Here is a 27,827-nt window from a genome sequence, read left to right as displayed (position 1 = left end):
AGTAATCCAACTGAGATATTGTTGGAGAAATAAACTCAAGTTTCTGAACTAGTAGCTGTTGTTTAATTAAATTAATGAAATATATACACTTGATGACTTCTGATCCTCTTGCTCTCGCCTCAATTGATTATTTATTATTTCAGAAAAATCATCTAAATACGGAGAATATTGATTCATGAGATCCACAGCTGTTCTTTCGTTGATTTTCTCTGAAACTCTAGATCCCTTACTAAATAGTGTGAGAAATATCTTTGTCCATCTATGATTTTCTGTCGAGTGTTGCAAATTATATAGTTTAGACATCAAGCGGACCATGTAATGATGCAAGGCATCCACTTTCAATTGCACAGCTGCTTTCTTGTCAAAAACTACATCCACTTTTTCAATTAAATATTCAAATAGATCCAGGTCGTAGAGACTACTTTTAGTAGACTGTAAGCATTCATAAATGATTGGAATACCTGTACATGTATCAGTATTCATATTGTTAATGTTACCTTGACGAACATCAATACAATATTTCCACAAGTCCAAGTTGGAGTTTGAAAGAATACATATCTGTGCAATTTCATCATCAATTAAATTCTCTTCATGAACTTTTTCATACGTTTCTATAATATCAATGAGTTCAGTGATCGTGAACCCATTTTGCGTCAAATGATAAATGTTTCTGAACAGAGAAGCTGCCAAATGCGTTGACATTTTGAATTTCCAATCTTGTATGACCATCTTTAACAGCCGATAAGAAAATTTGTTCGTTGAAAGGAAGTAATAATCGTTGCGAAATGATTCACACATTGCAAAGGAAGCTAGTAAATCAGAGTCAGAAGTAAAACTCTTCTCTGCATGTGAAATGTTTTGCGTATTCTTTGCTTGCGTATGAGAGATGGATACATCTTGATCCAAAACGAAAGTATTTCTCTAATCTCTTCAGGCTGATAATAACCAAACTTCAAAAAGGTTATTATTTGCGATTTTACATAATCCATCATTTCAACATCTTGGGGATAGCTTAAGAAATATTTTTCATGTTGTGGCCTTACCATATCCATCTCAATTTCTTTCATTAACGCTCTCATGAGGGTCATACTGTTCAGTTCCAATGCTGAATTAAAGATACGAAATGCATGTATAGGAAATCGATACTTGTCAGATGAGATAAGTTCTAACACGGGCTGTACCAACAAGTCATTCATTGCATCCAACCGTTGTTTTGGGTCCAATGATGTGTCCTGACGGAATTTCCTAAGAATGGAAACCACTTCTGAATAGGCTGAAGAATGATCTTTTTGAAAATGAGTCATAAAACTAACAGAACATGATTTCTGTAATTGGTATTCTTGATCGAAATGATCTTTCGAGAAGGGTTTTAGATGTGAATGAGCATATTCGCAAAATTGTTTCCACTTTTGACAGAAAGGACTTTTCTCAACCAAAACATAATCATTCGTATCGTTCAAAACGACCTTGTAAGTGTTCGCTTGAAATTTTTCTCCCATCAATTCATGGAGCTTGAACGTGATTTGTCCCACTAACTTTCCATGTACTTCTTGCTTGAAAATGGTATAAAATCGAAATCCGCAATAAAAATCAACTCCAGAAAATACCTTCTTGGGTTCATCATCCGAATTTTCATCATCATGATCGGAACTTTTTTGAGAAACAATCTTTTCTCTCATGTACATCTGTTCCGCTTCCTCCACATGAGTTTTCATTTGACCTTTTAATTTCTGTATCAATGCTGCAAGTCCCTTCTTTTTGGATGATGGTACATTCATTTCCGCTTGACGATCTCGGATTTGTTTTTTCAAATGAAACGCAAACCGCATTCTCCATAGAGCTTCATAACGAGCCACGCTCAACCAATGTCGGTTCAGTAATAACAATTGAGAAACACTTTTCAAATCCTCACAAAAGAGCATGATGGAGAAGATTAAATCTTCAGGCAATCCGTTCATTTTTTTTCAACGTGAAAGGATTGGTGTTAAAAAAGCAACCTTATACGATGGAGCCTTTTAAATACAATGATCAAGATACTTATAATGATTCACGCATCATAACTTTTCTCACGTTTTTAAAATGACAACACGAAACAAAGTTCAGCAGCACACGTTTGACATGAGATTTTAAAAACATTCACGACCCTGAAATCTCAAATTAGCAACAACAAAAAATTTTCAAACCAAATCATGGGGTCAACCATTTCATTCAAGACTGACAATGGTTCCTATTCTTTCCCAAAAGACTCTTTCATTCAGCATGTTCAGAAACAATTTTTGGAAGAAAAACAAAGTTTCCATTCCAATCCATTCCAAACACTACCAAGGATTATGTTCCATTTGAAATTGTTGAACAAATCGCTTCGGAATCTCAAGAAATGAAAAAACAATTCAATCTTGTATTACAAACCATTCCCGATCGTCATGAAAGATTACAAGATTTTCATTACACTTTTTCAAACATGCCTGAAAAACCTAATGATGAATTGTTTGAACAAGATCCATCTCAATACATCCAGGCATTGGAATTGTTGAGCAATGAGAAGCCTGGTTTGTTTGTCAATGATATGGATGGAGGAAAATTTCATTTTGTGTCACATGTTCACAACGATGCACTCTCGAAAATGGTCACGAAGTTTGTACAGGAGGAATTATTGAAAAACGTAAGTTATTGAATTGTTGTGACAGTAGTGAATATAGAATGATATTTTTCATCAATTCAACGAAAGAGATGTAAATTGGACGAGATTTGGTTGCCTTTAGACTTTAATCTTCCAAAAGAACAAATGGTTAACATTTTCATGAGTAAGGATGCTCTCACAAATCCAAACAAGCTGTTGATATTGATTCAAGGATCTGGAGGTGTTCGAGCAGGTCAATGGTCACGTAGTTTGTGTAAGTATACTCTAAATTTGAATCAAAGTATTATGAATGACCATTTGGATGGAAAATGATCCAATTGCAATCATAGGTATGCATGATTCGTTAAAAACTGGAACTCAATACAATTATATTGTTCAAGCCTGAAAGAAGGTTATGGAGTGATTGTTCTCAATCGTAAGTATTAGTAATATACACACTTTTCGAATGATCATGTTTTCCACCAAAATATTGAATCTTATTTTAATCACCAAAATTAGCAAATCAAAATACATACATTCCTTCACAACTGAATGATCATCTCCAATACAAAAAGGAAGATTTTCTTTCAAGAAACAAGTCCTCCTTAAAGAAAGATATCGAAAAACCCATTCCTCATCATGAATCTCCATCAGATCATGCAACGTATGTTTGGGATCATTTCATTCAAAAAGCAGCAGCAAAAGACATGGTCATTGTCGCTCATTCAGCTGGTGGTTGGTGTACGATGGAATTATTGAAAAACCGTACTCGAGAAACACTTTCCAAAGTGAGAGCTGTTGCATTTACAGATTCATGGATCAATTTGTCATTGGATCCAAGTCATGAACAAGTGCGTGAGTTCATTGTGGAAAATGCTGTGAATTGGGTAGAAAGTGAAAAACCATGTAATGATGTGTTGTGTCTACCGAAACGAGAACAAGGAGCAACAACGTGTGAATGTCGAAGTGCAGGACATTTGAAACATGAATATACCTCTGAGTGTTGCAGAGAAGCAGTTTTTGAATTCCTTCAAACAAAACTTCAACACTTGTAACATGGGAGGGCAATAAACAAATCATTTGATATTTTTACTTCAAAACAAAACGTAAACATTTTTCAACCCAAATCCGAGAATAGCAATCAGTGCTGAATCAGTGTTGTTTGCTTCTGATGATTTGAAGAATGACAAAGAAATTGCAGCTGTTCAGCAATATGGCTTGGCGTTACGATTGGTCTCTGAAGCAATCACAAGAGATCGTGATGTCGTCCTGGCTGCTGCAAATCAAAATGGATGCATCTGCTGAATTGAAATGTGATAAAGATATCATAATTACAGCTGTCAGACAGAAAAAGCTGGCTTTTAAATTGTAATCCAGCGAGTAGAAACTGTATCAGGAAAGAATGAAACATTGTTATTACGATGCATTTTTGGGAATTAAGTCATGAGACATTGACTTCATAGATGTTACCCCAAAGCGCCTTTATCAAGATTCAGGAAATTTGGTTATCTCTCCAACTAGGTCCTTCTAAATTCAAGTTACACTGCCTTAATTTTTGTTTTGTTATCTCAATTTGGCAGCATTGAGTTCAGCACTATGTGTAACAGTTGTCACGTCCATTCTCTGTTCCATTTCACGTTATGAAATGGAATCTTCCACAATCTCATCTATTACACACAAACAAAAAAATTCATTGCAGATCGAATACAATATGTTTGCCCTTCCGTTGAGTACTGTTCAACAATGCAGACATGCGTTCTCCCTTCTCGACGCAGAAAACAAGGGATATGTTACAACCAAAGATTTAGAAATTGTACTGCAAGCACTCCGAGTGCGAATTGATCCAAGTGATTTAGAAGATCTCATCAATGAAGTGAAGGCTTTGGATCGTTTCGTATTAGATTCCTTGTATGAAGGCTATTCATCCATCATCACGAATAATAATAATTCCGATTTTAATGATGACGAAAGTGTGGGCGAGAGTCATGATGATGAGAATTTCCAAAATAATGAAATTGTGTTATCGGAATCCTCCAAGCAACAAGAAGCAGATCAAGAAATTACTACTGCAACGTCCACTACTACGCCCACATCAATGTCTAGTTTACCTGGAGCGCAAGATGCAAAATCTCCTCTCCTCTCCAAACGAAAATTGAAAAAAGCAAATCAATATGTGGAATATCGATATGCCTTTGACTTGCCAGAGTTTATTGCCTTCGTGGCCTATGCAGTACAGAGAGAATTTCCAGATGTGGAAGAACGATTAAGAACTATTGAGCTACAAAATAAGGAATTGGACGCGATCAATGATGATGAAGAAGGTACCAAGCAAAATCAACAACAACTCTTTAAAGATTTGAATGAATTATTTGTGATTTTTGAGGACAAAACCAAACCTGGATATATGACCATGGAATCGTTAAGAAACTCGATGGAAAAGGTTGGAGAGTATTTACCAACACATGTATTTGAAGAAATGTTTTATGAAATTGATTTTGCAAAGACTGGAACAATTTCCAAAGAACAATTCTTGTCTATATTTTCTGAGTAATTTAAGCAAAATCATTACCTATGCGTCCAAATGTGAATTTTGTTAATGTTGAACGACACTAGACACAGTGTACACCAAAATATTACCAATAATTTATTATGATTCACATTTTCTCAATATTAATACTTTCGATCAAACAAAGTGTACGTGGATCTCATGAATCAGCTGAACAAAAGAATCCATTTTCATGGGTTAACTACTAACAATGGATTAGAGAAATCAGATGAAATGCTTGGTAACATGGTTCATGGTCCAATGTGAAAACGATATGACAATTCATATTAAGGTGGATTGTTCGTAGGCAAGAATAAAAGGCTACAGCACTGCAGTTCCAGATTTGTAATGTGTTCAACAATAATTCCACGACAAGTGCATTTCGTTGAGATCAAGTTTTCAAAAAAGAAAAAAGGGTTCCCAAGTTGTCTCCAACCTCAGTACTGATGCAGCTCGACGATGCTTAACTTCTCAAATCGGACGGGATGAGGTGCATTCATCGTGATATGGCCGTAGCCATCTTTTTTCTGTTGAACAGTCTTGAGCACCTTTGAGAAACGTGTGTAAAGATTCGTTGGACAAATGGTTGTATGTTTTTTAACAAGAACAAATTTGTACATTTTCAACTCTCTCTCTTCTAGTTAAGGTAATTTCAAAAAAATGTCTGCTCATGGTAGGTCATTGGCTTGAACAATACTTCTACAAAGTAATGATATTGTGTTGGATCGGAACTCTGAAAATCAATATGAATTTTCCAATATCACACCATTATCATGATCCGATGTTGCAAACGATATGAAATATTTAAATAATTGAAATTTTTTGATCGTTACTCCTTGACTTGCACAGGACAAGAATCCTCCGTCATTATTGAAAGTGCTTCTCAAAGCAAGGCTTACATTGGTGTTCATGCCGCTTCTGGCATCCTATCATTCCTCGTTGCAAAAGGAATTTTACTCGTTCCTATGCAAAATATGAAAACTCGGGAGCAATTCTCTGCACAATTAATATCGGATCGTCATATTGCTTTGCCACCTCCTTGGTTTTTGGGTTTGGGTGAAGAATTGTGTATTCAATTCTCAGGATTCTTCTTGCGGGTAGGCTTGAATTCACTTTCTGCTAAATGGAATTTACAAATTCCCAGTGTTGCAACAAGCATGTTGAGTGATGTGATTACATATCCTCTCGTTGCAAAGAGAGTGAGAAGTGTGGTGAATGGTTATGGTGGATGTATTGGAGTTCAATCCGCATGTCCTGGTGGCGATACTTGGGCTAATTGGCTCATCTCTGTGGGAACTTTTGTGTTGTACGGCGTAGTTGAAGAGAGTTTATCGAGTGTCATTTTCGATAACTTGCTAAGCAAGTATTTGCCATTTGACACAGCAAGCAGTTTGTATGCTGAGAGATTAGCTCAGTCATTATCGTTGGGACTCGCAAAATTGGTATTGACACCATTGGAAGCTCTGTACAAACATCAAATGTATTTTGGTAGCGGTCATGTTCCTCATACGAAGAGAGAGAATTTGAGAAGTCTGTATAAGGGAGCTTTATTAGGATTTGGAGAAAGTCTTTCTTTGATTTATTTCAAATATGCAGTGTATAAGAGTTTGAGTGAATTGGGCTCATCGAAATGAGCCTGAGTGTGGTGTTTGAATTCATCTGTAATGTATGTATGGGTGTAAAATGAAAAAAACAATTTATTTATTTGTTCACCAAATCCAGTTGGGAAATTGAAAAAAAAAATGTTCAAACCTGTCATCGGAAAACTTTCTTCCCATTCGGCTCGTCATTGCCATCGGAACCTCGCAGGAGTGCTGTTCAAAACAAATCATTTCTTTGGGAATAACCGATTGACCATGTGCTGTCAGGAACAACAACAACAACAATTGAGAAATACCTCTATGGATATATTTTCTAAAATAAATCAAAAATCGAAAGGAGTGATGACTGGTTCCAAACAACATCAAACAATGGAAGATGGAAACTCACAACAATCTGTTATTATTGAACCTGTGGAATCATTGGATTCTACCACTCGAGAAACAATCATGAAAATTAAATCGGATTTGAAAAATCATTTAGCACATGTCAACCACTTGATGCAAGATAATAACAAGACAATGGCCGGAGTTTATCTCATGAATGTCATGAAAAATTTCAAAATGGATTCGAAACATGTACCATATGTGTACAATGATTTGTTACCTCTTTTGGAAAAAGTCATTCAATCCATAGCACAAGCTTGGCATTTCGATACACCAGAATGGAGACTAAATTTGCAAGAAAAACAAAGTGAAACTTCACAAATGCTTGTTGACATAATCAAGAAAAATCATCCTAGTATTTTCTCATCGATTGACCAGTCAGTTGCAACAGATACTACTGAAACGTCGACTATGCATTCGAATGATAGCGGTATTGGGATGGTAATGACAGATGAAGTAGTGAAAAATATCATGAACTCTACTCCATGGTCTAATTACATTTCACATTCAATTTTGGCACAATTCGATATTCAAAAACATTTACTTCTTTTTTTTGGTGAGGCAATTAAGGAAAAGAATGACTCAGCCGTCACTCTAAACATGTCGATTATTGTGGGATATTGTTATTCAATATTGTTCAATGAGCCATTGATGATGAGTGAAGCCATGACCGAAAAAACCATATTATTGAAAATGTGGCAAACGGTACATGAAAAATTTGAATCCTTATTGAAACAACAATCCACGCCTATTATCCTCGATTGGAGCACTGACTTACCTATCAATGTGAAATCATGCATGAATTTGTGTCGAATCATTTTTAATTTTAATGCTAGAAACGAATCATCCTATGCTATGGTAGAATCTCAATTGAATGAATTACTGAAAACGGATCCAAACAATCCCTATATATTATATTTCCATTGTTTGGTTCTGGAAAAGAAGGCAAAATTCTTAATGATGAAAGATTTTGATACCAATGTGTACAAAATTGAGCAAGCGCTACAATCTGCCTTTTCCTTGGTTGAAAAGTTAGAAAATATTCTCAAAGAACAAACACCACCACAAACACGGAAGGACCAATTACCCTATCTCACCTCAGGTTTCACTCCATTCCTTCCAACTCCTCTCCGTAAGGCACAACTCTATAGCATGCAAATTGATTTATTTTCACGATCTCAACTTGCAGCCAAAATTCAAAGCGCTGTGAAGAGCATGTTACTCGAGTTGGGAAAATTAGAAAAACTACTATTTCCGAGAAATCCTCTCCTTCTCACAAATCACATGTTGAATCAAGTACTGTTTTTGAAATCAAGAGCGTACTTTTATGCTCGTAATGCAGAGGCATGCTGTGAGGCCTTTGAAACTCTCTTTACATTACGATTTTTATTTGAAGAGCATGAACCAAATGTTGTGAAAGCAGCATCGTTTTATGTAGCAGGAATGCACATGCTCAAACGATTACCAGAAGCAGCTCCTAAATTGGAACAACTCGCAAAAGAAGATCCTTCGAATGCAGAGTTGAAATTTCTCCAATTAACCATTCGAGATTTCTCACTTCAAAACAGCTACGTCTCGAAAAATGATTTTACTTCCCTCATTCGTGAATATCAAGAATTGTTGCATCAAGTTCAAGAAAAGACCAAGAATGTGAAAAGTAATAGTGTCCATAATGACAATCACAACAGTCACAACGACTCGAGTAAGCCAACCACTCTGACTGCAGTCGATCCTGAAAAGAAGACGAAGAAAACCGCCACTTCTGCTCTGGAACAAAAAATTCTCTTGAGACTTCAACAATTGTATCAGGTCGGTTCTGATCGAATGAACTCGTCATCACCACCATAAATTCAAATATGAATCAACAACACTATTTCAAATATTTGTGCTACCTTAACAAACACCTTCCAACAAGTTGGCGAAGTGAAAAAGCATTGCATTAAAAAAAAATTCAAAAAAAAATGCCCCCAAAAAAACCAAGCGTTCCTCTTCAAAAAAAAGCTGAAGGCCAAAAGAAAGAGGTCAAGGATGAAGAAGGCATTGCAGCAGCATCATCATCAGCAACAACAACACCAGCATCATCCTCTCAGACCAGTACTGGAAAAGAGAGTTCTCAAGGAAAATCAAAATCCGGTACAGCAAAGAAGATTTCAACCACGGAAACTAAAGAGCCAGCAGCTGCCGTGGCATCATCATCCTCGGCTGAGGCTTCTTCTACAGAGCCTGCTAAAGAGGAGTCCAAGAAAAAGACCAAAAAGACAACAACAACATCATCAGGCAAGATTGGCAAGAGACGATCATCGGAGGATCCAAAGATGATTAACAGCAAATCCATTCAGAGAATGGCATTGAAAGCTGGTGCTCTCAGAATTAATAAGGATGTCTATGATGTCGTGAAGGGTATTTATATGGATATTCTGGAGGATGTTCTCTATCGTTCTGCAGTCTACACTGTGTATGCCGATAGAGTAACCATCAAAGCCAAAGATGTGGAACATGCCATCGAGGCCAATGGCCACAAGATTTATCCAAATGCTGATGATACCGAGTATTTTGCGGAGACTGAAAAATCACACAAGAAGAAGAAATCGGAAGGAGGCTCTTCCACGATGGACGAATCCAAGGATGAGGAGTACAAACAAGAAGAAGAAGAAGAGCAAGAGGAGGAAGAAGATACAGAAATGACAGAAGCAGCAGAGGAAGAGGAAGAGGAGGAGAAACAAAAACCAGAGAAGAAGGAATCCAAGAAAAAAGAGTCAACCAAGAAGAAGGGAAGCAAGAAGGATTAAGCAATTAATTTTCTTGCTGTAACCAATGTTCACAATTTTAATGCTAGATTTTCCTAGAGTTTTTTCACTTCCTTTTTATTATTTAATATTGTTGTTTAATATGGGCCAGTATTTATGACAACAACAACATGTACGAACCGTCTACCAAGCCTGCCACCCTTCAATAAAATCGAAAAGATTTCAAATAATTTTTTGAATAGTAGCTAATAGCAAGTATTCCAATTTGGATGAGCTATCATTGCAAATCAATGATGCATGTCACCATGATTCAGCACTGTGTTCCAAAAACGCATATGAAATTCATTCGTTTGTAACCTTGGGGTTTTTTCCAAAATGTTCACAATCCTATTATCAATCCATTAATTTTGTAACGTTCTCATCACTATATGATATAACCCTAATTCGTGATTCGTTCTAATACAATTCACACGATACACATTAAATGTGCCTTGCAAAAAATCGTGCGAACGAACCTTAATTTTCAGCGAGTAGTCTCTCACAGCGCCAGGCATTGGCTTTCCACTGCTCAATAAATCATAGAATGCAATGTAGTAAATAATGGATTGAACGACCGCTCCTTTGAGAACTAATTTTCCAGTCACACCCAATTGAGTGGCATAGACAATACTCATGCAATTCGCGCTGTATTGATCGAGATGAATATCTTGAGCTCTTCTCGCTTCTGCAGTAGTCAGAATAATTCGAATATATCGAAAAGCAAGAGGTGTTTTTGGGTCATCTTGTGACACATCCAGAAATGCAGGTGTTTGAGCTCGTGTGGTTTGCACATCGTACAAAATCTTGATTCTCTGTCGTCGTCGTTCTCTACTCTCCATACCAGCCCGAGTACTTTCCTCGACATATGTCGGGACAATTAAATGTGGTATATATTTCACAACTTCATAGATTTTTCCAGAGGCATGTTTTAATGTACCTTTTTCAATCAATTCCTCTTGAATTCTCATTTCTTCAGCTCTTCTTACGAGAATATCGAGCTCATCCTCCGCTGCATCAGCCGATATAGAGATAGCATTTGAAAAGTGTGGAGTTGTTGATCCTGTTATCTTCTTCAAGGCTGCAGAATTATTATTTCCAAAAGTGAACTTGTCTTGGTAATTACTCGTATAGTTTTGAGAAATCGATGAAACATGGAAAGTACTGTTATTGTATTCTCTATTTGAATTCTGTTCATTCGTAGTGTTACTTTGTACCGTTTTCAGAAATTGAGTTAAATCTCCCATAATAATTTTCGGAGATGGAATCAAAGATTTTGCTTCTCGGAATGCTTTGGATAAATCATGAAAATCACGTTCATTATCAACCATGATGATGGCTTCTTCGGGTGATGAAAATTCCATTATTACGGAATTGTTCTCATTTGGATCAATTTGAGAAGAAGGCTTTCCACGAGGATGGAGTGAAGAAGAGGTTTCTTCTACATTGGACGGAATAGATGCGGTTGGAACTAAATGATGAATGAGTTTTTGCAACCGATGAAAGGTATGTGAGGATATCATTCTTTCAATTTCTTCCAAAACAACGATGATCCCGATGATGATGATTCAATGAATTCTTTTATATAATTTTGAAAATTATAAAATGTCGAGTATTATATGCTCGTGTCCAACGAATTTCAATGTTGTTACTTTTCAGCTGTAAAATGATGAAAAATAGTGTGTTGATGAAGTTTTAGAAATTAAAGCATTTTTTTTGATGATGAATTTCATTGCTGTTCCAAATCCATCCAATTCTTGAATGTGTAAATTGGTTTGGCATGTTTTGGATTTTCATTGTAAATACTCACTTCTCTTGTCACTAGATTAAATAACACAGTTGCCAATGTTTTAACATCGGTATCTGGAGGAGCTCCGTTTCTATAAATTGGATATTCCTTATCTTGATTGTCACCAAGAATGGAGAGAACTTGTTGTGGTGTAGTGACACTAGTGTTGATAAATTGCTCCATTCGTGCTTGTCTGTGAACACTACTGGGGTCTAGATATTGAGGAACTTTTAAATCTCTGTATGAATTTAAATGAAAGTAAAATGATGGTGAAGAAGAATGGTTTACAACAATGGGCTCTACTTTGTGAATGGTCATTTCTAAAACTCCTTGTGTAATCATGGGAGCACTTTCAACATCTGCCATTTCATATCGTTGAACTGTGGATGAGGAGAATTCTTTGGGTTCAGGTAACGAAGCCAAATTAGAAGCAAATCCACTCGCTAAAATTAATCCAAAACGCTTCAAATTTTCAGTTGCTTGTTCAACGTTTTTCGACTCGTACACGAATCGATTGACAAAATTTCGGGCAACTCCATTTCCTGAATGACGAACAATTGTGGGAAATTGAGCATTGGTTGAGAATGCCATATATTCATTCCATCCAAAAGCATTGCCTGGCAATTGACCTGCATAATGATAGGCAGTGAAAATTAAAGAGGCGTTTGACTTGTCTGACTTGATACAACTCTTTACAATATAATCATAATCTTGGCTATAACTAGAAGCATCCTCATTGTGACCGAGTAAGGCAACTAGTTGTTGTGGATTTGCCGCGATCTGATTGTCCACAACAGACACGAAAACGTCAGAACATTGCTTATCCAAAAATGGGGATTTCTCAAACAACTTTCTTGAATAGATGGCTGATGCATTTGAAACGCCATTTCCAATTTCAACTCCAACATTCATTAAGAATATCCATTCCGAAGGAACATTGGCTCCTTTAGCCACACCCTCTATTTCTTGAATATATTCAGGAAAATAAAGCTTGTTGACTTTATACAGCTGCTCAATCACTTGCGGATGTTGTTTTGAAAAAGGAAGATAGACCCTCTGGAATGGAAGAGAGTTGTTGAACAATAATGATCGAATTCTATCTTTAAAGTGAGCTCCAATTTGTTGACCCACTTCAAAATTCGTTCTAATCAATTCAATGTCGACAATATTTTTGCAATATTATATGAATCCGATCAAATTAAATATGAGATCACAATGTCAATGATCCACATTGCCATTCATGATTGTAATAAATCCATATATAACTTGCGATCAATATTCTTTCATAATACGAACCCACACTCCGTTTCAAAGTATGGAATAGTTCCACCAATAAGTCTTTCACTTCCGATCTTGGTGTTGAATTTTTCGTTCGAATAAATCGGCAAGGCAGCTACATTCCGATCATGATCCAATAATGAAAATGTTTCAATGATCATAACCGAAAAAAGGACAAAACCCAACAAGAAACAACGGCTTGGTTGAAACTGACTCATTTTTTTCTTTGATCACACAAACTCTGTCCATTTATATTCAGTTGGTCCATAATTAAGGGCGTCTTAATACTAGTTGATAGCAGCTCCTTCAAAAATAAAATGTATTAATCACTATATAAAAAAATTTATTAAAGAAACATGTACACCGAAGGCCCTCTGTCTACTTTTTCGTCTAAGTAATATTGTTTGTGAGTGATGAAAATGGTCAAAACATGAAAAAAATGTTGAAGTTTGGCGTTGAGAGACTACCACTTTTTGATTTGGAATGGAGCAAAGCTCAATTGAAACGTGTATTATATCTTGAATCTAAATTACAAGCAAAGAGAGATGTGAGGAGAGGGGCTTGGAGTTACAATAATACTGAAAAGAAAGACAACAACGGGCTTTCGTGTTTACTCGAAACTAAATTGCTGAAACTTCCAACAAAACGATCCACTTTGGAAGAGAGAAGTCCACAGAAACTGGAATGAGGACAGTTCAGAGTCTTGTTGACAACGAATCAAAACAACTGAGTGTCTATGTCCAATCCTTGAAAGAAGCAAAGAAATACTCGAAACCAATTCATGCTTTCATGATTGTACAAGTGAGTGATCCTGTCATTGTCACACAAATTGGAGACAGTGTTTGAATCATAGTTTAAAACGAAAACAATTCTATGTACATGGCAACATTTCATCTGTATTCTACTTGCCTTATTGGGCCTTAGAATTAATAACGAGTTCAATTGTGTGCGGGTTACACCTTAGAATTGCATTGAATAGTGACTGAAACGAAGTTCTGGACTTATTCAAGTGAGGTTGTTGTAACACGAGAGTGCAATTTTGAAAAAATCTCACGATTTGGCATCATTTCATAGAAATGGAATCCTTTCCCAAGCTATCGATCTCGTTGTAAACTCTCTCGCTCAATTTACAGGGTTTTATTTTTTGTCAATATTCCCCGTTATTTCTCTTGTTCCAACATGTCCTGGAGAATTTACACTCCGGATTCTCCGGGGTGAGAATAGTAATGAACTATTAAATCGCAGATAAATTCTCAAAAGAAAAGATACCAAACGTTCCAAGTGAATGAATCCACCAAGACAAGAATCATTGTCATCTTCCCATAGGAATTGTAATCCTCTCCAAAAAAAGTACATTACTCGTCACAGAAATGCCAAACGTCATGCACAAGCTTTTGAAATTCTTTAAACCAAACAATGATGAATCGGCACATCATCTTGTTCATTCCAACACTTACTCCATTCAAGAGGAAGATCCCATTCTGAAACGAAAACAAAGTCCAGAAATGGATGTGGCCAACGACACAACCATTCCATTTGATGGCCATGAACATGGACAAGAGACGACAAAGAAATCCTTGTTCGAAAAGGAACTTAAATTCACTCTATTTTCACGCAACTATTCCATTCGTTTGGCTCTGATCATTACACTCGTGTCGACCGTTGTGATGGTTTTAACACGGAGTGTCGATTTTGTGTTAATTGTTCGAATTTCCACACAAATGCAAAATTATTCCGTGTTTTTGAGTTCGGTCCTTCTTCCGATTTTATTTTGTGTCTTGTTGTGGCCAATTGTTTGGTTTAAAATGTTTGTTACGAAATCCATAACGAAAGAGATGAGAACTTTTCCTCTCTATAAGGTAAGATTTTAAAAGCAGTGGATGAAATTAATCTTTGGTTTGACATTTGGCATGTCATGATATTTTTCACACAGTTTGCAATTTTAGGACTTCTTTCATGCATTTCCAATCTCATTTCAGTAGTTCCAAGCGCCTACATTGATGGAGATTTAAACGTTGCCTTAAATCAAGCAGTCATTATCAACAATGTTCTTCTCTCCTTCCTCTTCCTTTCCATTCGTTACAACATTCTTCATTTAGGTGGAATTCTTCTCGTCGCCATTGGAATTGGATTGGATCTTTTACCAACATTTCTTCTTTCTTCGAGTCCTGGAAAGAGTATTTCTTCTCAATTGTTTTGGGCACTTCTCATTTTCCTGTCAACTGTCGTGAGTGCTGCTTCCAATGTTTATACTGAAAAATGTTTACGAGATGTCGATATGGATGTCTGGTACATGCAAACTTGGACCATGGTTTTCAACTTGATCTTTGGATTGTTTACCATTCCCATTGCTTTTATTCCATTTCCTCCTCCGTACTCGGCATTGAATATTTCCCAATTTGGAGAATATTTAGGAAATGGATTTAAATGTTTTGCTGGAATGAATTCAGCAAAAGGCGATGCCTGTGAAATGGTTTGGGCTGTGATTTTAGTCTTTATGTGTTTCAACTTGGCATTTAACATTTCCATGTTGTTTGTATTCAAATATGGATCGAGTACTTTGGCTGTAATTTCAGCGGCTCTTCGATTGGTTTTGTCAACCATTGGTTTTATGATTCCAATTTTGGCTGGACCTGCCACTTCTTCACATTTGACAGCGATGGATTTGGAGGCATTGGCAATTTTAGTGTTGGGAGTGATCATGTATAGTGTGACGAAAGAGAAGCGATTGGAAAAGGATCCCATTCATGAAAAGTTGAAGAAATTTGTGGGAGAACCTGTGAAGAGGCATTGGGAAGAGTTGAAGGAAAAGATAAAGCAATTGATTTGTGTGAGAAGATAATCATTTCGGGAAAGGATAGTTTTCATTGATTATCATGAATTTTTTCAATTAATTGAAGAGGATTAAATTTCAGAGCTGTTTGAGTTGGGAACTGTCAAATGCCATTTGGCTGGATTTTCACGTTTATTTTTATCTGAAAACCAATGAAAAAAAAGTGGCTCACTGGACTGAGGCCTCTTGTTTCAGCAAACACTCGCAACAACTCCAGCATTCTGTAAAGAGTGCTTTTCAGCATTTTGACTCTAATTTCTCAAAACGTATCTAATCTGTTCATATTCTCAACGAAAATCAACCACTCACTAACGAACAAGGACCATTCAATGACTCCTTCAATGAATAACTCTAATACCTCTTCCTCTCTTCATCAAGATTCCGATAAAGCCAAGGCTCCCAAGCTTTCAAAGATTCAAAAAGCGAATGATAAACACAACAAGTTTGGCAATCATTACTCATTCAAAACCATAACGACTTTCCAAATGTTCTTGTCAACTATACAAGTTCAGTCTTCTTCTTCTGAAGCTGATGGAGAAGAAGCACAAGAAGACTCTTTCGAGTCGAGTGTTGAGTATAACTTTGCATCAGAAGAAGAAGAAGAAACCAATGACCACAATGACTTGAAGGATGACATAACAGCAGTGGAATCCTTTGACATATTCCCATTAAGCACTCAAGAAGATTGTGATACGGTTTTGGGAGAGGCTTTTGATGCAGTGTACTATCCATAATTTTCCGAGTTCTTTGGATGACAATATCATGTCATTGTTCTGTCGTCTTTCAATAATAAATGATCTTCTTCAGTTTTCCAAGAATATGATTCTATTTTGAAAGGGATGAGAATCACACGTGGTTTTATGTTCTTAAAAAGAAGGATTTTTCATGCCTCAATGACCTTAATAATTTTTTCCATTAATGGCGTTATTATAATGATAAACAGACTACAGTGTTGAGTTTGGTTTGGAACGGTGTAGCTGTACCGTAAAAACGTGATTCCTTAACAAATTTAACGTTCAAAAAATCACGAAGTTTGAGTTCAAACCTTCACTTGTCATGTTGGAAACTTCAACTCTCGAATTATATAAAGCAAGAGAAGTTTCAAATTTCACATTTGAAACAATAGGATGGTTTCGACATTAATCAGCACCAACACTGTGGATTACAAATAAATAGGAGAGTATTTCAACAACTTGTTGCGGTTTGACAGAAAAAAAAACAATTCTCAACATGAAAGCAATTTTCATTCAGTTCATTGTCTTCCTATTCTTTGCTTCTTCAGTACAATGTAAATTGTTCCTAAGTCCAATCAAGAGACCCATGTGGTCAAACAGCATGGAATCCGTTAACAGTGAATCAGGCGCTGTGTGTTGTCATGATTCGCTCACAAAAAGTAACTTGACTTGTGCCAACAGTGTCTGCTGTCAAGTTTCTGGATTGACCCCATGTTCTCCAGACACCTATACTTGTATTCCCAATGGATCAACATGTTGTTCCAATGGAGAGTATTGTCGTTCTGGAAAATCATGTTGTTCAAGTGAAACCATTGACAACACTTCCTTAATGCAAAGTAATGTAGATATCATCACCATTGTTGGAGCAAGTATTGGTGCTGGAGGTGGTTTTTTAATTATGATCTTTAGTTTGATTGGATTACTTGTGTTCTTTTGTTGTTGTCAAACGAGTAATCCTACAACGAATCGACAAGTTGTGAATACATTTCAGAATACATTTGGACAAGGGAGAGAAATGTTTCAAACGAATATGAATACATTGACCAATGATACTAGTAACAACAATAACAATTATTAATAAAAATTCGGTATCATTCTCTCTTCGTTTGAAGCGAGTTGGGAATTCTCGTTCCAGTTATATGTTTTTAACACTTCTCATCATGCTGGTCATCTTCATTACAAATTGAGGATTTCATTTGAATTCACGACACTATTTTTATCCTTCCAAACAAAAAAAAAAACAAAAGCACTTCTCTTGAATTTCATCATCATCATTATTAATAACTATTCATCCACACACCATCACACAGAAGAATGGGCATGGAACAAACTGCTCATCACTTCTCTCCTCCGTTTAATTATTATAATTATTATTTCTCTAACATGAGCCGTGCCCTTTGGGTGGATGAGCTTGATGTTATTAGTTTCGGTTTATCCGAAGATCATCATCATCACGATGGCTCCGAGCAACAAATAGCAACAACAACAACTAGCAATGTCCTTTTACCTGATAGTAATTACATGTATGAGATGGCGATTTCGAGTGGCAATAATCCAGCATCGTTCAAGCCTATCATCCCTTCTGAAGAGGATGACGAAGAGTCATATTCAAGAGAAGATGGCCTTGAGGATGCTGTGGACTGTGATTATGGCGACTGTGAACCATACGATTGGTACGAAAGCTCTGACTCGTATATTTGTTATTGTGATAAAAGGCATGCTTGTCATTGTCGTTATCGTTTTTAACAGCAATAAACGGCTCTGCATTTGAAAAATGTTGTGTTGCTTTCATGTGTTTGCAGAATTGTACAACATCTACGACAAAAATGAATGTACAAAGAATTCTGTGTGGAATTCAATACGACGTCAATTGTACAGCCGTTGTAAATCATAAAAGCGAAAGTGGGAACTTCCCTTTTTCGTCCAACACCAATCCATGACCTTTTTTTGCTTTGTTGAATGGGTCAAAACAAAATGGAAGAAGAACATTTGCACCACAGACACAAAACCAACAACTACCTTTCCGATCAACAACGAAACCACCTTTCAAAGGGCTACAGTGCTTGCGTTGGAGAGTCTCATCATCACTTTCAAGAACAAGAAGGCCACCAATTAGGTGGTGCAGAAGGAGCATGGACCTTTTCTTCAACCACAGATCCCATCAATTCCACTTCGGCTCCTTCCATTTCTATCATGGAGGAGGATGATAATCCCTTCTCCTTGTCCGTGCCATTCAATGCGAATGAAAGTACAAAGAATCGTTGAGATAAATGATTGTGTTAAAATGTTGTTGAAAATACAATATTCGAATGCAAATTCACATGTTGTATTTGTAGCAATGGAAACTCTTTTTCAATTACATTGGACTCGTATTGGGAAAGTGATACGTTTGTCAGTATGTAATGTCACGCAAGTTTCCAAAAAGCAATCATATGAACTTTGCATTTTGTGGTTTTCCTTGAAAATCTCTACCACTTGTTCTCGTGAGAGAGGATAATTACACTAGTAATTCTCAATCTTGTTCCATAAAATCCTCTCTCTCAGGCCTAGATCGTACGCCTAATAAACAATATTTAGACCATTAAATGTCGACAATCTAGGCGCGCAAATTGTACACAGTAGTGGTAGAGAGCTATCCTCAGCATCCTGCTTTTTCTGCTGATTTTCCAGATCGTTTCGTAATGGTTAAAAACGTCATTTCTTCTGCAGCGGTTGGATGTATTCCAATGGTATTGTCAAAATCTTGTTTTGTTGCACCAGATTTCATTGCAACTGCAACTCCCATGGTAATTTCACCAGCATTATCTCCAATATAATGAAATCCAATCACTCTTTCTGTGTTTTCATTTGTTTTATGACAAATAAGTTTCATAAAAGTCTTGTTCTCATCTCGATGAGCAAGAGAATGCTCAATAGGAGCATATTTAGAAATGTACACTTCGATTTGATCTTCTCCGAAACGAGCAATGGCTTCTTCCTCCGATAATCCACAACAACCATATTCATAAGGATGTGTGAAAATAGTGGTTGGTACATTGTCATAGTCCATGAGTTCAGAGCTAACAGAGCAAAGTCTATTGGCTAACAATGTGCCAGCCTTAATGGCCACTGGTGTGAGTTCGGTTTTTCTCTGTGAATATCAATCATATCAAAATGGAAAATACCGTCATGCATTGAAAATGACAATAGTGAAAGTGACAGATTTTACAATTTTCCAATTCAACTAAGTAAAGTTTAACCATGTTCGTTGTCACTTACGTTAATACAATCTCCAATGGCATAAATATGATTTTTTGAGGTTTCTTCGCGTTCATTGGCCATAATTTTTCCATTATCATCCATATCCAAAGTTATATTCAATTCAGATGTCACAGCTCTTCGTCCAACAGCAAACATGACTGTATTGAATTTTTCAGTGTGAATTGCTCCATTGTCAAGATTTTTGTAGTGAACTAAATATTCGTCATGTTCTCCATCAATCTTTTCAATCTTGACAGGAATGCATCGCTCCAAGAATTTTGTTCCTCGATCTTTCATACCATCCACAATTTTCCAAGCACATTCTTGATCGAATCCCCTAAGTGGTATTGATCTCATCATGACAGTACTATCATAGCCAAGACCTCGTAGAAATGAAGCCGTTTCCAAAGCAATATATGAAGCTCCAATCACAAGTGTTTTTCCTGGTGCCTCTCGTAACGAGAAGATGTCATCTGACGTAATACAATATTCATTAGCACCGGGCACGTCGCTTGGTATATTGGGAGTGCCTCCCACACTAATAATAATTCGATCAGCTGTAATGGTTCGTGTGGTTTGCTTTCTTGGGTCAGTCAATTCCAATGTATGGTCATTAATAAATTTGGCTTTCATGTTGAGATAGTAGAGCTTTTTTTGTGACGAATCTTGTGCATCAAACGCATAGGTATGTGTCATGGCTGTTCGATATCCAAAATTCAGAGATTTGATATAGTTTTGTACATTGGAGACGAGAATTTTCCAATCGTGCTGCTCGGTCTTTAATTTCCATCCAAATTCGGCGGCATCATGCGAAAGGGTTTCTCCGATTTGTGCAGCTTTATGCATTAGCTTTTTTGGAATGCATCCAACATTGACACATGTTCCACCGAGTGGCCATAACCAACCATTCAGCTTGCCATTTCTTTCCGCAAGCCAATGATTGGACGGATCTCTATAATCTAGTAAACAAATTTTTGTGTTTGAATTGGAAGCAAGTGAGAGTTGTTTGGAACAAGCAATGCCTCCGGAGCCTCCTCCAATCACCACAAAATCAAAATGATCGGGAATTTCCTCATTCTTATTAAATTGAAAAGAAATATTTCTCATGCTGTTGTGGTTCCGTTGATGATCCATGTATAAATGATTTTGATTGGACTGGATCGTATCGGGATGGAAGACGAAAAATTTCTTTTGATGATTCCGTAGTAACCTTGAAGATGTATAAATATTGGTGAAACGAACAAGACTCATCTTCGCTGCTGAGGTAACCGACGATGGCGAAGAACAAGTCCTAATCATTTTTTTAAAGTGCTTTTACAAAATTAAGTTGCCACACTATTTCTTTACGAAATTAAGAGTGACACACAGTGGTTTAACCCGAGCCAAAATACTCCAGCGAGTTTGTTGGCGAGTTGGCGAGGGTCAACGTTTCTTGATGCATCATTTGAGTGCTTTTGTTTATGTACTTTATTGCACAACAACTCTTGCCTCAATTCCAACCGAGAGGGTGTATGCCTTGTAAAGCTTTAGGCAGATCCGCCCGGAATTGCATAACGATTTTTGGCAAAATACAAATAGTACATGCAGAACATTTGCAACTCGTGAGAACAACAACATTTGGATGAAACATGATAATAAGGACTGATAAATGGCAGCAACAACAACAACCGATGAAACTTGAAAATAAGGGACTACTTAATAACGAGCCGTGAGGGGCAGAAGTATGGAACGGATTACGATTACGAGCGGGTGGGTGATGATCACAGTGATACTTCTTCTGATGAAGAGTCAGATGAGTCCTAGGAAATGGCATCATTGGTTCGTATTGAATCTCTCAAAAGGGCATCATTGGTTCGGAAGGCTTGCTGTTATTCATTATCATCACCAACCAACCCAAACGATAGAAAATATTAAGGATATTTTAAAAAAAATAATTCATCATGAACAACCAGAGTCGTGAGGAGAATAATTCAAACAACCCTCGTTTCACCTCCTCCCATCATCCATTCCTTCAACCTATATTCCCACCAAATCCCAATCTTTTCACTCAACAAAATCCATCCTCTCAACCAATTTTCCCTCCAAATCCCGCCATTTTCTCCCCAAATCTCTCTTTTCAACCTGAATTCCCTCCGCCATGGATCCCTCTAAATCCCTTCTCTCCTCAATTATATCCAATCATTCCACCATTTCCTCCAAGAATTTCAGAACAAACATCAACAAAGGACCAAGAATCACCCAAGTTGGAACATGTTGACAAGCCATCGGTTTCTAATATCAACCCCATCAAATCACCCAATCCTACCAGAGAAATTGAAAAAACTTTTCAAAATTCAAAGAGAGTCTTGGTGGTAAAGGAGCAACCACAAATGATATACAAGCATCCTTATCAAAAACGTTCCATGATGGAACGTATTGATAAATGGCGTAAATTGAAAGGCGTTGGTGGTTTTGGTGGTTTCTCTATCCCTCCATACATACCAATGGCGCAAATTAAATTTTCGCCATGTGAACACACTTTGAGTGATCATTACAAGTGTGAGGAAGAAAGAGCAAAGAAAAAGAAGAAGATTGCTTCTCATTGGCAGAGATTGGAAGTATTGAAAGACGTATCTACTGTTGATAAATTTGGAGACTTATTAAGGACTGCTTATTTGGAGCGTGGAATTAGTATTGAACCTCTCTCTCTCGATCAAGGAAAAGCATACGCAACCCAAGAACATTACATGTTGTTATTTTTAAAACAATTCAATATAGAATGGAGCAAGATTGGTACATTCTTTTTTGATAGATCCATCAACTCATTGAAGAAAAAGTATAAGAAATTGAAAAGAAAGATTAATCGTGCCAGATTGGAAGGAGCATATGATGCTTCAGATGCAACAAATTTTATCATTCAATGGAGCGTCGATGATTTAACCTTTTCAGAAATCACTAATATTAACACCTTTACCTCTACTGTATCGATAACTTTTCCTGAAACATGGACCAATTCTGACCATTACCAGAAAATGATTATGAAAATTGGTCAATTAAGTCCATCCAAACCCTTACCATTAAGACAAGCACAACCATCATCGAACAAGTCCAATGTATCAACGACTCCAGGAGAACCTTATTCACAGTCGGAAGAGGATTTAATTGTGACATCCTTGCGGAAGGGAATGAATTTGGAACAAATTTACCGAGATTACTTTAAACACCGAACATTTCAGTCGCTGAAAAATAAGGTTCGACGGTTAAGAAAAAGGCAACTCTATCACAAACAACAACCATCGAAGAAGAGATTGAATAAAAGAAGGATGGTTCCCAATTCCACTGTTTCAACTGATTCAAAGGAGTTAAGAAAACCGTTTTGGCATGATGATACGGTTGATCGTTTGAACAAGATTTGTCCCGTGTCATGTTTTGCCAAGAATGGTTTGAAAATACCGACCCAAAGTTAGTTTACCCTCTCCGTTCGCCAACGATGTCCATCCACAGAACCACCTCCGAGCAAGAAGGAATTGGTAGAAAAAGTGTGGAGTAAATCAGAAACTTGGAAAAAGACGCCATGTAAGTGTGGAAATTCCAAGTTTAAAAGGACAGTCTGCTCGTTCAACGGACGCAAGTTCGGGTCAGAAAAGAAGAAGCTTGTTCAGGAATTCAAGGAAGTATCTGCGTTGGAGGAGTCTTTAACAATGCTTCAAGAGAACGGAGTGAATTCATCCACGACTGCTGAGAATGAAGTGAGTTCATCTGCGACTACTGTGAACGAAGTGAATTCATCCACTACTGCAGAGAATGAAGTGAATTCATCTACGATTGCTGAGAATGGAGTGAGTTCATCCACTACTGCTGAGAATGGAGTGAGTTCATCTATGACTGCTGAGAATGGAGTCAATTCATCCACTACTGCGGAATCAAAGGAAAAAGCTGATGACACTATCGAGAAATTGCTAAAACAAATTTACACCTCCTTCTCAATCTCAAACGAAGACAATTATTTTGTGAGAACAAAGAAAGTGAGATTGAAACTCACCTCAGAACAAAAGAAGGTCTTTGAAAGATTTTTCTTCAATTCTAACCATACTTATAACGAAGCATGTCTCCTTCATTTCATGTTAGAGCAAAACAAGGGAAAAACACTCCTTACCACCACAGAAGACGATTACTTTAAAATTTTGAAGAATCCCCAAACCAACCTGAGATTCAAACAAACTAGGTGGCTATGGGATCAAGAGTTGAAACATTGTCCAGCAGATATTAAATTGAACGCTGTGAAGGATTTTGTCAAGGCTGAGAAAATTACTAGATATAAAAACAAGCAAGCAGCAGAAAAGGAATCCAAAGAGGCTGCTCGAAAGGCCAAATCCAAATTTCTTAAAAAGGTTCAAAAAGGAAAGAAGGAGATGATTACTGATGAGGAATTGAACGAAAGATTTAATCCCAAGCATTTTACTCGACAACCTCGTGAATTCGAAATGAAAGGACGAAGCAATCAACATCCATATCAGTCGTTCAAGGTGACAAACATTTCATTATCACAGGAAGGAGTGTTGTTAAAACCTACCTTTTTTAAAGGGAATGAAAGTGCATGTCCTTCCAAGAAATCTACGGATCATCTTTTGAAATTTTATTATCCTGCAAGAGCACGAAAGTGGTTAAAGGAAGAGATTGGTATGTATATATATGTATTTCGATTTTACTTACATGTGATTTGAATCTCTTACATGAATGTGATTGATTTATGTGATTGGAACTTTTCTGAATTCTAATTTTTCCATGATCCGTCTGCCCATCGCCTACCCAAACATCAAGACAACAAAAAATTTTCACACGAGACAACCTTTGTAAGAGAAAGAGGAAGATATTTTGTTTGCCTTCCAGTCCGTTATCACAAAGCTTTAACTCGACAAGAATTCCAACGGTTTGATAAAAGCTTTTACGAGTCCAATTCGAACAGTGGAACTGAATATGACACGAAATTTCTCAAGGACTGCCCACAACCTTCTCAAGATGAACTCAGAAAGGAATACATTGCATTGGATCCAGGTGTTCGATGCTTCATGTATGGTTATGATAGTAATGGAGACGCGTTGGAGTTTGCCGCTCAAGGAGAAAACACCATACTCTTTTCCCTTTCTCTAAAGCAAGATCAGCTCAGGTCGGAAATTGCCAAGAACAAATTTCTAAAATACAATTCTCGGCAGGAACGAAAATTTTATAAGGGTTTAAGAAAAGCCTTAAAAAAGAAGATTAGAAGACTGGAAAGCAAAATTAGAAATAAGGTGAATGATATGCATAACAAAATTATTGACTATTTAACTTTCCACTATTCTGAAATTATAATACCTGAATTTAATGTCAAGGCCATGATTGCTAGAAAACAAAAACAAAGGAAGCGTCAAGGAAAAGAAGATACCACGTGTCAAGGACAAGAAGGTTATACTAATGGCCAAACGGAGAATATGGATGTGCGAACAGAACCTCTTGTTGCATCGTCTTCACCATTCGAAGGATGGGAATCAAGGGACACCACTACAAGTGAAACCACCACCAACACTTCCGAATGGGTTGGAAGAAAAATTACTAGAAAAACTGTTCGCCAAATGTTGCGATTTAGACACTATGATTTTCGAATGAAACTCTTGCAAAAGGCAGAAATGCGTGGATGCAAGGTACATGTTGTCACAGAACAATATACATCGAAAACGTGTGGAAATTGTTCAGTGATCAAGGAAGACCTTTATGGAAGCAAATGGTTTCATTGCAATCATTGTCACTTCCACATCCCTCGTGACGGTAATGGAGCAAGAAATATTTTGATCAAGAATTACCATCATTTATTACATTGGTAAGTTGAAGAGACAACTAAAATGATTCATCATTCGGGCCATAGATCTATATAATAATAACTATGTGATTATCATTCTGTCAAGATGATAATTCCGTCTCTCGTGTGAGAGATGAGTATGTGATCGGAGCACTTTAAAACACCAAAAAATCATTGTTATCATTGATGGAGTATGGTGTGCTCTCCGAGAGTAAGTTGTTGTTGTTGTTGTTGTTCATTATTTTTAACGCGTGTGACTTTTTAATTTTGTAAAGATTTTTCACGCTCAGTGCTATTTTCTGAATTTCGTAAAGATTTGGTTCATCTTCTTTTAAAATAAATTGGTATTAGTTTGTAATTGCAATAAGCTACTACTTGTATATTTGCACTCGTCTGTAGACAACGTCACAAACAAATAACTCTCCTGTCCACTCATTCAAGCATATTCCATCTGGCGTTTCGAAACGTTCTCGTGATGGGCATAACCCTTGTTCGAATGATTTCACAATCTTAAAGGTTAATCCCAATTCACAAGTAATTTTACAAACCTTTCCATCCAAAGATAAAATACACAGTCCTTCTACTGCTTTGCATGAAACGATTAAATGTTTGTAGGCTCTGTCATAAAGAACACGAGTCGGCGAAAAGAATTCACCCGTATCGAGCGACCCAAACGTTCCCAACGATCGTTCTCTCTTCCATTTCTGTTCAGATGTGCAATATTGAAACAAAGAAATGCGTGGTAATATTTTGTGCTCGATAATGATCAAATACGGGTGCTCATAGAGTCGCAGTGGTATAAATTGAATGAACCGTGGTGTGTATTCCAAGTGACATCTTTGAATCAGAGTTCCAGTGCTTAATTCCAAAATGTCAATATACTTTTTTTCATACGATGCCACAAATACTTGTGTTTTGAGAACTTGAATAGATCCAGGCATCTCGGTACAGTTGGATTTCCAAACAAAATCATTATGATCTACGGAGGAATTTTGATTGGTTGTCGCCACCTTTTGCAAATCAAATTTGAAAACATCATTCGTTTGCTCACAACCAAATAACAATACTGATTCTTCATTGTTCTCCTCCACGCATAAATACTTTGAAAATAAAAACAACTTGGTATGCAATCGTTTAGATTTCAAATCAAAAAACAGAATTTCACGAGAAAACCCTTCTGACGCAATAATATACGAATATACGTATGAGATTTTGATATCCACAGGTTGTATAAAACCAATCGACCGTAACGATTCCACATATTCAAATTTCATTGAAAATGGTTGAGCCCGATGCATACTTTCATTCCGTAATTTTCTTTTCAATTTAGAGCTTAATTCTTGCAAGGAATAAAATTCAGATGGTGCTTGATCTACTCCGTAACAAGTACTTTCATGATGGTTCTGCAATAACGTATTTTCAAAATCTATAATGATGACGACAATAGCTGCTGTCGTAGTATGATGATCGTTCATTTCTCGATCCTCATGATCGTTCCATGAAGAATTCATTTTCCTAATTTTACGCTTTTCCTCATCTAAACGATCATCATAAAAATCAAAAAACACTTCCGAAAAGGCTTCTTCATGTTCTCGTTTTGACATTTTTTTTGTGAACCCAACTTCCAGAAAATTCTCAACATGTTACTTTATTTACAATTTTCTTCAACAGGGTCATTGATGATCTTGTTGTTCTGACGCGTCATCGATTACTGCTTCTTCTTCTGAACAGGTGCTGTCGTCTTCTTTTGACTCGAACTCGATGGTCCTCCAATCACTGCCATTGGTTTTTGTTTCTTGACATAAATCTTCTTCATCAATTCCTTCTGACTCAAACCTGCACCAGCAGAAGCAAGAGGTCCTTGAATTCCAACTCGTGGTTTACTCAAACTCGATTCACCTGTAGTTGGTTGAGATTGTTGCTTGAGTGATTTCAATGTACGAATTCGATACGAATGCAACATGTTATCAATACGTTGTAAGGAATTGTATTTGATGTTCTGAAGCATGCCACGATTATGGAAGAGACTCTTCTTGGAAGTGTAAGGTGCACTTTGGAAGGACAATTTCTTGGAAGTTTCCTTTTCCTTATTGAGATGAATGAATCTGGCTTGACGAGAAGGTCCAACCCAAACGCCTATCATTCATTTCACAAAAAATAACAGATGGATTTAATCAATCATGAATTCGTTGGTATAAAGAGGTT

At 36.9% G+C, this 27,827-nt stretch overlaps 18 protein-coding genes across 18 annotated transcripts; 11 read left to right on the top strand and 7 right to left on the bottom strand.

Annotated features, from left to right (window-relative positions):
* Positions 1-66: 66 nt before the first annotated feature.
* Positions 67-702, bottom strand: C9374_012206 (uncharacterized protein; the record flags this gene model as incomplete). Its single annotated transcript, XM_044687947.1, has 1 exon — positions 67-702. The coding sequence occupies one exon, from the start codon at positions 700-702 to the stop codon at positions 67-69; it is 636 nt and encodes a 211-aa protein (XP_044542514.1).
* Positions 703-809: 107 nt separating this feature from the next.
* On the bottom strand, positions 810-1,958 carry C9374_012205 (uncharacterized protein; the record flags this gene model as incomplete). Its single annotated transcript, XM_044687946.1, has 1 exon — positions 810-1,958. One exon carries the CDS (start codon positions 1,956-1,958, stop codon positions 810-812), a length of 1,149 nt encoding a protein of 382 aa, XP_044542513.1.
* Positions 1,959-2,377: 419 nt separating this feature from the next.
* C9374_012204 (uncharacterized protein) lies at positions 2,378-3,675 on the top strand (the record flags this gene model as incomplete). The annotated part of the gene is made up of 4 exons (XM_044687945.1): positions 2,378-2,662; positions 2,729-2,894; positions 3,033-3,056; positions 3,140-3,675. 4 exons carry the CDS (start codon positions 2,378-2,380, stop codon positions 3,673-3,675), a joined length of 1,011 nt encoding a protein of 336 aa, XP_044542512.1.
* A 656-nt stretch (positions 3,676-4,331) lies between these two features.
* C9374_012203 (uncharacterized protein) lies at positions 4,332-5,171 on the top strand (the record flags this gene model as incomplete). Its single annotated transcript, XM_044687944.1, has 1 exon — positions 4,332-5,171. The coding sequence occupies one exon, from the start codon at positions 4,332-4,334 to the stop codon at positions 5,169-5,171; it is 840 nt and encodes a 279-aa protein (XP_044542511.1).
* Positions 5,172-5,825: 654 nt separating this feature from the next.
* On the top strand, positions 5,826-6,799 carry C9374_012202 (uncharacterized protein; the record flags this gene model as incomplete). Its single annotated transcript, XM_044687943.1, has 2 exons — positions 5,826-5,838; positions 6,015-6,799. The coding sequence occupies 2 exons, from the start codon at positions 5,826-5,828 to the stop codon at positions 6,797-6,799; spliced, it is 798 nt and encodes a 265-aa protein (XP_044542510.1).
* Positions 6,800-6,907: 108 nt separating this feature from the next.
* On the top strand, positions 6,908-8,998 carry C9374_012201 (uncharacterized protein; the record flags this gene model as incomplete). The annotated part of the gene is made up of 1 exon (XM_044687942.1): positions 6,908-8,998. One exon carries the CDS (start codon positions 6,908-6,910, stop codon positions 8,996-8,998), a length of 2,091 nt encoding a protein of 696 aa, XP_044542509.1.
* A 113-nt stretch (positions 8,999-9,111) lies between these two features.
* C9374_012200 (uncharacterized protein) lies at positions 9,112-9,939 on the top strand (the record flags this gene model as incomplete). The annotated part of the gene is made up of 1 exon (XM_044687941.1): positions 9,112-9,939. One exon carries the CDS (start codon positions 9,112-9,114, stop codon positions 9,937-9,939), a length of 828 nt encoding a protein of 275 aa, XP_044542508.1.
* A 359-nt stretch (positions 9,940-10,298) lies between these two features.
* C9374_012199 (uncharacterized protein) lies at positions 10,299-11,456 on the bottom strand (the record flags this gene model as incomplete). The annotated part of the gene is made up of 1 exon (XM_044687940.1): positions 10,299-11,456. The coding sequence occupies one exon, from the start codon at positions 11,454-11,456 to the stop codon at positions 10,299-10,301; it is 1,158 nt and encodes a 385-aa protein (XP_044542507.1).
* A 206-nt stretch (positions 11,457-11,662) lies between these two features.
* Positions 11,663-13,218, bottom strand: C9374_012198 (uncharacterized protein; the record flags this gene model as incomplete). Its single annotated transcript, XM_044687937.1, has 2 exons — positions 11,663-12,866; positions 13,019-13,218. 2 exons carry the CDS (start codon positions 13,216-13,218, stop codon positions 11,663-11,665), a joined length of 1,404 nt encoding a protein of 467 aa, XP_044542506.1.
* A 1,152-nt stretch (positions 13,219-14,370) lies between these two features.
* Positions 14,371-15,842, top strand: C9374_012197 (uncharacterized protein; the record flags this gene model as incomplete). The annotated part of the gene is made up of 2 exons (XM_044687936.1): positions 14,371-14,859; positions 14,934-15,842. 2 exons carry the CDS (start codon positions 14,371-14,373, stop codon positions 15,840-15,842), a joined length of 1,398 nt encoding a protein of 465 aa, XP_044542505.1.
* A 320-nt stretch (positions 15,843-16,162) lies between these two features.
* Positions 16,163-16,567, top strand: C9374_012196 (uncharacterized protein; the record flags this gene model as incomplete). The annotated part of the gene is made up of 1 exon (XM_044687935.1): positions 16,163-16,567. The coding sequence occupies one exon, from the start codon at positions 16,163-16,165 to the stop codon at positions 16,565-16,567; it is 405 nt and encodes a 134-aa protein (XP_044542504.1).
* A 496-nt stretch (positions 16,568-17,063) lies between these two features.
* On the top strand, positions 17,064-17,645 carry C9374_012195 (uncharacterized protein; the record flags this gene model as incomplete). Its single annotated transcript, XM_044687934.1, has 1 exon — positions 17,064-17,645. The coding sequence occupies one exon, from the start codon at positions 17,064-17,066 to the stop codon at positions 17,643-17,645; it is 582 nt and encodes a 193-aa protein (XP_044542503.1).
* A 236-nt stretch (positions 17,646-17,881) lies between these two features.
* C9374_012194 (uncharacterized protein) lies at positions 17,882-18,313 on the top strand (the record flags this gene model as incomplete). Its single annotated transcript, XM_044687933.1, has 1 exon — positions 17,882-18,313. One exon carries the CDS (start codon positions 17,882-17,884, stop codon positions 18,311-18,313), a length of 432 nt encoding a protein of 143 aa, XP_044542502.1.
* A 228-nt stretch (positions 18,314-18,541) lies between these two features.
* On the top strand, positions 18,542-18,832 carry C9374_012193 (uncharacterized protein; the record flags this gene model as incomplete). The annotated part of the gene is made up of 1 exon (XM_044687932.1): positions 18,542-18,832. One exon carries the CDS (start codon positions 18,542-18,544, stop codon positions 18,830-18,832), a length of 291 nt encoding a protein of 96 aa, XP_044542501.1.
* A 373-nt stretch (positions 18,833-19,205) lies between these two features.
* Positions 19,206-21,106, bottom strand: C9374_012192 (uncharacterized protein; the record flags this gene model as incomplete). Its single annotated transcript, XM_044687931.1, has 2 exons — positions 19,206-19,697; positions 19,826-21,106. The coding sequence occupies 2 exons, from the start codon at positions 21,104-21,106 to the stop codon at positions 19,206-19,208; spliced, it is 1,773 nt and encodes a 590-aa protein (XP_044542500.1).
* Positions 21,107-21,747: 641 nt separating this feature from the next.
* On the top strand, positions 21,748-25,647 carry C9374_012191 (uncharacterized protein; the record flags this gene model as incomplete). The annotated part of the gene is made up of 3 exons (XM_044687930.1): positions 21,748-23,248; positions 23,291-24,466; positions 24,608-25,647. 3 exons carry the CDS (start codon positions 21,748-21,750, stop codon positions 25,645-25,647), a joined length of 3,717 nt encoding a protein of 1,238 aa, XP_044542499.1.
* A 346-nt stretch (positions 25,648-25,993) lies between these two features.
* C9374_012190 (uncharacterized protein) lies at positions 25,994-27,226 on the bottom strand (the record flags this gene model as incomplete). Its single annotated transcript, XM_044687929.1, has 1 exon — positions 25,994-27,226. The coding sequence occupies one exon, from the start codon at positions 27,224-27,226 to the stop codon at positions 25,994-25,996; it is 1,233 nt and encodes a 410-aa protein (XP_044542498.1).
* Positions 27,227-27,330: 104 nt separating this feature from the next.
* On the bottom strand, positions 27,331-27,827 carry C9374_012189 (uncharacterized protein; the record flags this gene model as incomplete). The annotated part of the gene is made up of 1 exon (XM_044687928.1): positions 27,331-27,758. A coding segment is annotated over one exon (428 nt), but the record flags the coding sequence as incomplete, so codon positions are not given.

Source organism: Naegleria lovaniensis (assembly GCF_003324165.1).
Source record: "Naegleria lovaniensis strain ATCC 30569 chromosome Unknown tig056, whole genome shotgun sequence".
In the NCBI taxonomy this organism is placed as follows: Eukaryota; Heterolobosea; class Eutetramitea; order Acrasida; family Naegleriidae; genus Naegleria; species Naegleria lovaniensis.
Note: the sequence above shows the minus strand (reverse complement) of the source record. Positions and strands in the feature narration are given on the sequence as shown.